Below are 12,379 nucleotides of genomic sequence, written 5' to 3' on the forward strand. Positions count from 1 at the left end.
ATCCATCCATTTGTCTGTAAATTTCAAGATGTCATTATTTTTTTCTCCTGTGTAGTACTCCATTGTGTAAATGTACCACATTTTCCTTATCCATTCTTCAGTTGAGGGGTATTTAGGCTGTTGTTAAGTTATAGTTATGACAAACAATTCTGCTATTAACGTAGTTGGGCACATGTCCTTGTGGTATAGTTGAACATCCTTTTTTAGGTAATTATTATTACCAAAAGTGGTAATAATCCAATAAAAATTGAGTACAGACCTAAACAGAGAACTCTAAACAGAGGAATCTAAAGTGGCTAATAGACACTTAAGGAAATGCTCAACATCCTTAGCCATCAAAGAAATACAAATCACAAACAATTCTGAGTTTCCATCTTAGACCTGTAAGAATGGCCAAGATCACAAACACTCATGACAACTTATGCTGTAGAGGTTGTGGGGTAAAGGGAGACTCCTGCATTGCTGGTGGGAGTGCAAACTGTATCACAGCCCATTTGGATGTCAGTGTGACAATTTCTCAAAAAATTAGGAAACCACCTTCCTCAAGAACCAGAGGCATTATTATTTTAAAAATGTGAGGAGTACTTGTTTGGGGAATGTGCTTTTTTATTGAAAATTTCTCTAACAAACAGGTCAAAAATGTGATGAAATCTATCATGGCTGGATTGCAGCAAACCAACACTGAAAAGATTCTTCTGAGCTGGGTCCGACAATCAACACGCAATTATCCACAAGTTAACGTCATCAACTTTACCTCCAGCTGGTCTGATGGCCTAGCTTTGAATGCTCTCATCCATAGTCACAGGTAAGATTGAAATTTAAATTGTTTTTTTAAGTATTGATTTAGACACTAATGATGTATTTTATTGCAGTATGGCCTGTCTACTAGGGCAATGGCGTTAACAATATCGATCTAAGTATTTACTATTTATTATTGAAACAGACTAAGCATATCATCATATATTTACCTGCTTATTTGAGATAGGGCATCTCTAGGTAAGGGCTGACCTACCTAAAACTTGTGATATTCCTGTCTCAGTTCTCAGAATAATGGGATTACATGCTTTAAACACCATGGATAGGAGTTTTCTATTCTTTAAGTTACATATGGCTGTGGTAGAAGGAGGAACAAAAATTAACACATTTTATACTGAGACTCCTAAACAACCAGATTATTTCATGATTTTGCTAATAAGGGGGCTGGTAGGTTTCAATAGAAGCAGAAATAAATTTGAGCCTAGACTACATAACTAAAAGTGGTTTCAAATTTTATGCAAGTGGTTTTAGTGAGATCACCATTCTCAGATAAATAATGTACAGGTAAATATTTGTCATATGAAACATAAGCTTCCATAGCAAATATCATGATATGGATGTTTTCTTTCTGATGAGGATTAAAAGAAACACTAAGCATTTTAGTAACCATAGCAAAAAAGAGGGGGGATCTAGTGAGTTCTATAACTCAGTGTTCAGAACATCAAAAGAAAGGGTTTATTCTATATATAGCAGCAAAGCAATTTCTTTGAATTAAGGAACAGTTCTGTGGCCATTCATATAAATAACATTGTAACATAGTAAACTAAGAAGCTTTACTATAGTCCAGACAGTGTTCTAGTTTTCACAATGACAAAATAATTGTTTACTTTTCTTAGATAATAAAGTTTAATAAATTAATTTATATTTCAAATAAAGTTATAATCATGTGGGAAAGGTGCATGTATATATCCATGATTATGTATAAAATATATTATATTAAAATATAATACTTTCATCATATGTACAAGTTATACAGCTCCATTCTACACATTATTATATCATGTAATATTTTCTCCAAGAAATATCTACCTTGGTCTTGTTATTAACTGTTCTTTTAAATGACTGCTAAATTAATTATTTTTTTAATAAATTCCACTGAACTTCAACTTCCCAGAATACCCATGCAGGTTATCTTTTGTCACTTGTATTTATCTATTTTTGTTCCCTTTTCTTTTTCACCAAGTCTCCCATTTTTCTATTCCACTCTTATTTCCAAAGAAGGCCAGAATATAAATTTTCCTTGTGGTAAGGCTGAACTCAAGGGTAAAGTCAAAGTAAGCATCTTTGTCAGGTGTCATGCTGCAGCTGGGCTTAATTAGTCCCATCCAGACTGGGTTTCCAGGTGAGTGATTCAGCAAAACTGACTGTAAAAAGGAGTCTGATTGTCCCTGATCCACACATTTAACAAGGTATACAAGCTGATTTTCATAGGTACAATAAAAGAAAACTTTCCACAACTTCAGTACAGTCAGGTAAGAATAGATAGAGCTATTGATTCTGCATCATAAATTCATGCTCATTAATGCAGCCACATGCTTCACATTAAGGGCCTGAAGAAATATTGATCTTCCTCTTCATGTACATATTAGCAGATAAACAAAAATATTGAGGATTGGCTTATGTGCTCCTTGGTGGCTCTTTACAATTTTCATTTCAAGTGGGAGACTTCACTCCTGGAAGCATGTTCACACACCATATTTGTTAATTTTCTTTTTATAATTTTTGAGCATGTTTCTAAGTAATACAGGAAACATCCAACTTGCCCTATCCCTGACCCACTTGCTCTCTGCCACAGTGTATCTGCATTTATGTATTTTGAATGAGCCATCAATAACTATCTTTTTATACATTGCATGTTTAGTTCTCAAGAGGTTCCTTACAGTTGCTTGATGCTTTTTCATGAATCACCTGCCTCTTTGTCTTTGACAGATGTTAATATTGTTTATCTAGAGAAAAAAATGGTTGGACATTCTGTTCCAAGGTGATTGTCATTGGCACTCTTGGGAATGTCATTCAGTGCCCTGATTTCAATAATTGAGTGAGTAAGCTATATAGAACAAAGACAGCAAAGCACAGAGACCTTGGAAATGAAAATGTTTATGTTCAAACACAATGTCCACTACAGTGAAGTTAAAAGGAATCCACTTTTTAAAAAAAAATATAATTGATAAGTAATAAATACAAAATATAAACATTAAATTATAATAACCTTAAAAATGCATTTAAATTTTCATGCTGACTCCTTTTTTTCCTATACCAGGATATGGTTTAAGAAAAAGTTATCCATTATGTTACTGAGATCTCCCTTTGGTCTAGTTCTGCTCCCTGTTACTTGTGATCTTTACTGAAAGGATTCAGGTGAGAAGAGAGTTAGAATTTATTATGAAATAAAATAAGATACACCCGATGATAAAAATAGGCAGTTCTCAAAGAGGAAAGAACTATCATGGGATGAGAGTCAACAATAGTCAGAGAGACAATTTTATAGTGCAAGCATTGAGGGGTGAGAATTGAAAGTGGCCAAAAGGACAATTGTACCAACCTATATTTTTTAAGTAAGTGTCATACTATTTCTCAAAGTTACTCGAACAAACAGCTTTCCTGAAGTACATTTTCCTGCCTAAGTGATTGAGAATCTGATTTTAATTGACATTTCCTAAAGAAGAAAGTGATTTATCTTTATTGTATACCAGAAAGTCAAAACAAGATAGTGTGATTTTAATTTTCTCAATGGTATAGAAAAATCATGTCTCCACCAAAGGTAAAAGAGAGATTCAGATTCAGATCCAATTCATTTACCAAAGACCTGAAATTGAGGTTTCTTATTTCATAAGCTGCTGATTATAAGGAAGAGTTCCATCCTCAATAACTTTTAACCATGTTAATATCTGTCTAGCAACCTAAGAGTCATGCCCAGAATTGAAATCCTCAAAACATTTAGAAGGTAACTATTTAAAGACTTATATGTCGACTTTCCTAAGGGGCTTTGGGAGGATTTCCTCAGAAGAATTTCCTTTATATGGTTTGCTTAGGAGTAATGAATCTAGCCAGGTGGTGATGGTGCACACCTTTAATCCCGGCACTTGGAGGCAGAGACAAGCACAGCTCTGTGAGTTCAAGGCCAGCCTGGTGGCCAGCCTGATAAGAGCTAGTTTCAGGACAGGCTCCAAAGCTACAGAGAAACACTGTCTCCAAAGAAACAAATATGATTAGTCCAATTGGAAATTTTCAAAAGCTTGGTGGCTGGAGGAGAAGATAAAAGTATAGGAAAAGAACCTTTCTAACTCCTTTCTAGGAGCTAATAATTGTTGACCCTAAGGACCCTCTTTATAAGTTCTGATCAGAACCTGTTAATATCCTGGTGAGGGCATTTTTATCATATTTCTGAATGGATTTGGAATCTATAATGCATATTGTTCATAGGTCATTGGAATTAATTGAATCTGCAGTCAGATTAGAGATTATATGCAATGATCTACAAATAGATCTGAATATAAAAAAGGTTACCAATAATAATGTACTTCAGAAAGGCTTAGGCTTATGGCTAAATAAGGACCTAAGTACACTTCAGGGAATTCTTTATAGCATTGCCATGTAGGGTAAGATGGTTCTGTCAATATATTTTTTAAAGATTATTTTCTTGTTCATTTTACTATTTATATATGTATGTATCTGCTTGAGTGTATTTCATGTATGTGTAGGTACCTTCAGAGGCCAGAAGAGGGCACTGGATCCCTAAAAGATGCAGTTACAAGCAGTTGTGAGTCATCCAACATGGGTGCTGGGAATGACTTCATGCCCTCTGGGGAAGCAAACACTCCTACTGAGCAATCTATTCAGTCTGATCCTGTTAATTCTATTTAGTGGATAATTTGGGGGATCTCATTGGTAAATTCTGCTTTTCCAGAGGACTAAACTTTCCAAAAGGATATTTAGTATTTAATACTCAGAGATATATTTTCAGGCTGAATGATAATGGAGATAAGAAAATGTCACTATGTCCTTAAAGAGATCTCAAATTTGAAGAAAAATTTTAGTTTCAAGCATATTAAAAATCATGAATAGCAAACATTTAAAGGTACATAATGTAAGGCATTCCATGATAGGGAAGATATTTTTCATGGTAACAGCATAAACTATTTTCTTAAAAATAAATTTTATTTGTTTGAGATAATAAGATTATGTCAGTTCCACTTTCCATTTCCTAACCTAAACTCTCCCTTCTCTTTCAAATTCATGACCTAAACATGACCTGGACAAGGAGAATACCAGTAGAAATGCTAACTTGAAAGGGGGCAAACTCTTTGAGGTTTCAACCATAAACAACTATGTGCAACTAAGGCATGATAAGAGTAGGAATAGCAATATTCCCTAGGGAAGGGCACAACAATTGATTATCCGATATAAAATGGCCAGCCCTGAAAACATATATGTACAACTAACATGATAAGGACTAATTCTTGTGTTTTTGGATTTAGGAGTGTATGTGTTTCATTGTTCTTTGGTATGTATGTTTACACTCATATACATACATATGTAAAAACAACTAAAGAAACTTTTTTAAGAAATAATTATTTATCTATTCCTTACAATTTCTTATATGTTTACATAGTAGTTTGATACAGAAAATGATAAATTCTATAGGTCTTGATCAGGTTTGTTCTGTTTGCTAGATAAAGAAACAAAAGGCAAGAAATTTTTCAATGCAGCAAGTAGCAGCAAAATATTATAACACAGCAAATAGAATCAGCATCTTACATGCTTCCTCTGTATGGTAAAGTGAGGTGGGGAACACACTAGCTCACTCTGTCCTCCATCACAGATGAAGGATAGGATGACATGGGTTCTGATACACAGACATAAGCTACCTCAAGTTTCCTATATAGGACGGATTGAGGGACAGGAACATATGTTCTTTCCTGACCTTAAACACAGGACAGATTAAGGTTAGCATAACAAGGGTTCTATGAGACAGATGCTATCTCCTTCCAAGTCTCCTTCATAGGACAGATTGAGCATGGATTCACATTACATCATACCCAACCTCCTCTATTGGACAGATTAAGGTTGGAAAGATGTGGATTCTGAGAGTCAGACTATACCTCCTTCCAGACCACCTTCATAGGACAAAATGAACTAGAGAGACCAATAATTCATTTCTAACCTTCTTTTTAGGGCAGACCAAGGTTTGGGCAACATGAATAGTGAGAAAAATCTAGCTTCATAGCATACTTTGTAGGGCTTACTGGGGTGAATCACACAGTAGTTCAGTTGTAACTACTGTATACCCAATTACATTAGAATAACTTCGATTTGAAGACACAAAAGCAAACCCCCTGCAATCCTCCTTTGAAGGACAGTCTGAGATTGAGAGTTCATGAGTTCACTCCTATCCACCTAGAACACTTTGAAACTACACTGTAGATTAGATCATGGTTATAAGAACTTGGAATCAGAGACAGAAGCTAGTGCCTTCTAGTACAGTGGTTCTCTGTATGTGAGTTTTCACCCCTTTTGAGGGTCAAGTGACCCTTTCACAAGGGTCAACTAAGACAATTGGAAACTAAGATATTTATATTACAATTCATAACCATAGCAAAAATACAATTAAGAAGTAACAATGAAAGAAATTCTAGGGTTGAGGATCATGACAATATGAGGAACTATATATATTAAAAGGGTTGCAGCACTAGAAAGGTTGAAAACTACTGTTCTAGCTCTTTTTCATAGGATAAGTGGAGGTGTAGAACATGCTAGGACACTTCCGTAGTTTTCTGCAGTACAGATGAAGGTGGATTTTGAGAAACAAACATAGGGTTCCTTCAAGACTTTTTGGGAGGGAAGACTGAAGTAGGTTTCTCACTCCACTCCTATTTATACTATGTGTAATTATGCATACATAGGACAAATAAAGGTTAGGGTGATGTCAGTTTTAGGAGACAGAGACCAGCTCCCTCCAAGCCTCATCTGTAGCGTGGACAGGTGGAGATCATTCTAGTTAATTATCAATTTCCTTCAGAGGACAGTTTAAGATTAGAACTATATGGATACTGAGATACACTCAATAACTCCCTCTAATCATGCTCTATAGGAATACTGTGGTAGAGAATACATGGGTTCACTCTAATCCCTCTCAGTAAGACATAAAACATAGGATGAAATGGATTCTGAGAGACAGACAGAGGCTCACCCCAAGCCTTCTTCTTAGGAAGAACTTCTACTGAGTTGTAGAACTCAGTAGTTCACTCATAACCTGTTCAATAGGAAAGGCTAAGAGCATGCATTCTGAGAGATAGATGCAAGTTCACTAAAAGCCTCTTTGGTAGGTCAGAAGGAGTTGGAGTGCACATTATTAGTTCTTTCCTTTCCTTATCTGTAGGGTATATCAAGCTCAGGAAAACCTGGGCTTTGAAGGGAGAGAAACTATCTCCCTCCAAAATTCTTCAGAAGGACAGACAAGAAGTGGAAAGCATACTAGTTAATTCCTATTAAACTCCACAGGACAGATGAGGTTAAGGTGACATGGACACAGTGTTTTACAGGAGAGATCAATTGGGATTCTGAGAGAAAAACACCAGCTCCCACCAAACCTCTTCTAGGAAGACTGAAGTTGAAAGCACACTAGATCACCCCCTATCATCCTACTTTGGACAGAGAAAGGGGCTGAAAACAGGTATTCTGAGAGACAAAAACAAGCTTCCTCTAAGTCTTCTTTGTAAGATACATTAAGATGGAGAGCACATTGGAATATAACTTGTACTTATGACAGATCAAGTTTAGAAATAAATACATTCTGAAACAGAAAGTAGCTCTCTCCAGGCACTCTTTATAGAACAGACTGAGATGAATAACACACTAGTTCACTCCTACCATATTTCTTATTGCAGAACAAGGATCAGACAAAAAGGATACTGAGAGAAAAACAATAGCTACCTCCAAGCTTCCTCCACATGACATGATGAGGTGGAGAGAACAGTAATTCGTTACTTACATTTTCCATAGAGCATATCAAGTTAGGAAAACAGAGATTCTGACAAATGCACACTAGATTCATATAAACTTCCTTGTAGGACAGACTGAACTGAAGATCACACTAGTTCATTCCTAAACTCCTCTATATGGCAGGTGAAGGTTAGAATCATATGGATACAGAAAGACACTAACTTTATTTAAAACTTCTCTGTTAGATACTGAGATGGGAATCACAAAATAACATTGCTAACATACTCCATTAGGATAAACAAGTTAGGACAACAAAACATAAACTAGCTCCCTTCAATCCTCTTTTGTGGGATACAATGAGTTCTAATGCACACTAGTTGTGCTTTTTAGTATAGATCAAGTTAGGATTGTGAGAGACAGACAATAGTTTTCTCTGATCATCCTTGTAGGACATATTGAGAAAGAGAGCACAATGGTTCTCTTCTAATATTATGCGGGAGAAATATCAAAGAGTTTTGGACAACATGGATTCTGAGAAATAGACACTGTCTTCCTCCAAACTTTCTCCTTGAAACATACTGAGGTAGAGAACCTACTAGTTCTTTCATAACTCACTCTTTTTAACATATCAAGTTAAGGACTACATGGATATACAGAAACAGCTACTAACTCCATCCAAGACTCTTCTGTAAGACACACTGAGGTCTAATGCATGGTAGTCTAGTCATAACCTTATCAGTATAACAAATCAAGCTTAGGAAACTCTGGATGCTGATAAAAAGAAACTTTCTCCAAGAAAGAATTAGTACAAATTGAAGTAGAGTACCTTAGTTGGTTTTTCACCTCTTACATAGGACAGATTAAGGTTAGGATGACCTGGAGTCTGAGAGACAGATACTAGTTTCCACCAATTCCCCATTCATGGGACAGACTGTTGTGGAAATTATGATAGTTCACTCCTAAGCTTCCTAATACCTTCTGTAGATATAGAATAGACTGAGGTTAGGACAGCAAATATTCTGTTAGAGTGACACTAGCTCTATTCAAGCATCCTTAGTAGGGCAGACTGAGTTGGAGAATAAACTAGGTCCTGTCTGTCCTCCTCAATAGGACAAAGTAATTTAGAACAATATGGATACTGAGAGAAAGATTCTAGCCCCTCCTAACATCCTCTATTGGACAGACTGATATGAATATTACAATAGTTCATTCCTAACTTCCTGAAAGTACAAGATTAAGGTTAGGATTACATGGATTATGAGAGGAAAGCAGTAATTCCTTTGAGTATCCATAGGGCAATCTGAATTGAAGAGTATATTACTTCACTTCTTACCTACTCTGTTAAACAGAATGAGTTAGAATAAAATTTATTCTGAAGGACAGAGTAGCTCTGCCAAAGCCTCTTCTATAAGACAGGCTAAGGTTTACAACAAGCTAGTATATTTTTAACCTCCTCAGTAGGATATACCAAATTAGGAAGATTTGGAGTGTGACAGACACCAGCTCTGCAAAAGCCTCCTCTGTAGGAAAAACTGAGGTGGAGAGCATACTAGTTTATTTCTAACTGCTTCTGTAGGGCAGATCAAGATCACTACAATTGAAATCTGAGAGACAGACACTATTTACCTCTATCTTTTTGCACAGTGATATAGAGAAGTCTTGGTCAGCCCTATCCTTCCTTACCTGTAACACAAATCAAATTTAAGAAAAGAGATTCTGAAAGACAGGCACTAGCTCCCACCAAGCCTTCTTTTGTTATGAAAGACTCTGGCAAAAAGCATACCTGCTCACTCATAACTTTCTCCATCAAACTCATCATACCACTGATTCATTTTTATTGTTTTCACAGAGTTATACCTTTCTCTCTGTCCCCCTTCCTCCCCTTCTCTTCTACTCTCTCCTGTGACACCCACACCCCAAATTTACTCAGGAGAGCTTGTCTTTTTCTCCTTCATATGCAGATGCATATATATCTCTCTTAGGGTCCTTTTTGTTGCCTAGCTTCTTTGGGGTTGAGGACTGTAGGCTGTTTTTTTTTCCCTTGGCTTTATGTCTAAAAGATACATAAAGTGAGTACACACTGTATTTGTGTTTCTGGGTCTGGGTTATCTCACTAAATATGTTTTATAAATTTATTTATTTATTTATCTATCTATCTATTTATTTATTTATTATGTATACAGTGTTCTGTCTGCATGTGTGCCTACAGACCAGAAGAGGGTACCGGATCTCATTATACATGGTTGTGAGCCACCATATGGTTGCTAGGAATTGAACTCAGGACCTCTGAAAGAATAGTCAGTGCTCTTAACCTCTGAACCATCTCTCTAGCCCTCAATATGATATTTTAAAGATCCATTCATTTGCCTGAAAAAATCAAGATGTCATTATTTTCTGCTCTGTAGTACTGCGATGTGTTAATGTACACATTATCTTTAGCCATTCTTAATTTTAGGGTCATCTAGGTTGTTTCCAGGTTCTGTCTATTATGAATAATGCTGCTATGAACATAGTTGAGCACATGTACTTGTAGTATGGATGAGCAACCTTTTGGTATACACTCAAAATTGATATTGCTGGATCTTGAGGTAGATTTTTCTTAATTTTCTGAAAAATCAACATACTGATTTCCAACACAGTTGTACAAGTTATCATTTCCACCAGCAATGGAGGAGTGTTCCCCTTACCTGACTCCTCTGCAGCATAATATGTCATCAGTGTTTTTGATCTTGGCCATTCTGACAAGTGTAAAATGGAATCTCAGAGTTGTTTGTGATTTGTATTTCTTTGATGGCTAAGGATGTTGAGCATTTCCTTAAGTGTCTTTCAGTCTTTTGAAATTCATATGTTGAGAGTACGCTGTTTAAGTCTCTATTGCATTTTTATTAGATTATTTCTTCTTTTGATGTCAAGTTTCTTGAGTTCTTTGTATATTTTGTAGATCAGTCCTCTGTCTGATGTGGGAATTGTGATGATCTTTTCCCATGCTGTAAGCTACCATTTTATCTTGTTCACTGTGCCCTTTGCTTTACAGAGGCTTCTCGATCTGAGGAGGTTCCATTTATTAATTGTTGCTCTTAGTATCTGTACTACTGGGGTTATATTTAGGAAGTGGTCTCCTGTACCAATGTGTTTCTCTATTTCCCACTTTCTCTTCTATGAGGTTTAGTGTGCTTGGTTTTATGTTGAGGTCTTTCATCCATATGGACTTGAGTTTTGTACATGGGGATAGATATGTGTCTATTTTCATTCTTCAACATGTTGGCATTCAGTTATGTCAGCACCATTTGTTTAATATGCTTTCTTTTTACCATTCAATTCCCACAACTATAAACACCTGGTTTTTGACAAAGAAGCTAAAAACACTACTCATTCTTAAAGAAAGACATTAGCTCCCATCAAGCTTCCTCTATAGGACAGAGTAATATGGACAGCACCTTACTTCACTCCAATTCTTTTTTTTAAGTTGGACAGATAAATGTTAAGAAAACTCAGCTTCCGAGGGACAGGCACTTGATTCAACTGAGACTGTTTCATGAACAGCCAGAGGTGGCATGTCAACTAATTAGTACATAATTAGTTTAATTACTTAAATTAGTTTAAGTACTTAATAAGTACTTAATTTAACCATAAGACAGATCAAGTTGAGGACAACTTTGATTCTGTGAGAGAGAAACCAACTCTCTTCCAATTCTTTGCAGTAGGACAAATGGAAATTGAGAGTACATTAGTTCATTCCTAATCTCCCCCTTAAAACAGATGATAAATTGCATGAGATACATTATGAGAGACCAACACACTGCTTCAATCCATTCTGTCTAAGCAAGACAGACTGTGGTGGAAAGCTTACTAATTCAATTGTAACCCTATCTGGAGAATGGAACAAGATTAAGAGGACATAGATTCTAATAGATGAATAGTTAATCACTCCATTCCCCTCTGTAGGACAGGGTGAGGTAGAGCACACTAGTTTATTTTTAACCTTCTCTGTAGTGCAGATGAAGGTTACTAGCACTTAGTATCTGAGAGATAGATACAACATAGCTTCTAGTCCTCTCAATAGAGCCGAGTGATGTAGGGAGCACACTACTTCATTAATAATATCCTCAGTAAGGACAAATCATCTCAAAACATCATAGATTCTGAGAGACAGCCACTACTTTCCTACCAACATCCTCTGTAGAACAGACTGAGATAGAGAGCACACCAGTTCACTCCTATCCTGCTCTGTTGAACATAATGTGTCTGAATGACTTGGATTGTAAGAGACAAACACTAGCTCCCTTCAGTTCTTTTCCAAAGAAGAGACTGAGGTGCAGGGCAACCTAGGCCAGTGCTATCCTTATTTGTAGTATATATACATCAAAATTAAGAAAACACAATTATGAAATATACTTACTAACTCCCACCAAGCCATCTCCACAGGCAGGCCAGAGTGATGTGGAGAGCATTCTAGTTACCAATCATTATCTGTATTACAGATCAAGGTTAATATAGCATGGATTTTGAGAGATAGCCACTAGATTTCATGTTTTTAGTGGGCAGCTGCTTTAAGCTCAGAAAAGGCTGATTCAGCAATTACACATGATGGCAATAACTTCTAATAAATGTGTAATTACTG

At 36.2% G+C, this 12,379-nt stretch overlaps 1 protein-coding gene across 1 annotated transcript in view; it reads left to right on the forward strand.

The window, feature by feature from the left end:
• Nucleotides 1-632: 632 nt before the first annotated feature.
• Dmd (dystrophin) overlaps nt 633-12,379 on the forward strand; it is a 1,847,711-nt gene continuing 1,835,964 nt past the window's right edge. The window contains 1 exon segment of the mRNA XM_038316167.1: nt 633-805. Coding sequence (XP_038172095.1) covers nt 645-805 — 161 coding nt within the window. The 5' untranslated portion in view covers nt 633-644.

The sequence above is a fragment of the Arvicola amphibius genome, chromosome X (assembly GCF_903992535.2).
Source record: "Arvicola amphibius chromosome X, mArvAmp1.2, whole genome shotgun sequence".
Lineage (NCBI taxonomy): Eukaryota > Metazoa > Chordata > Mammalia > Rodentia > Cricetidae > Arvicola > Arvicola amphibius.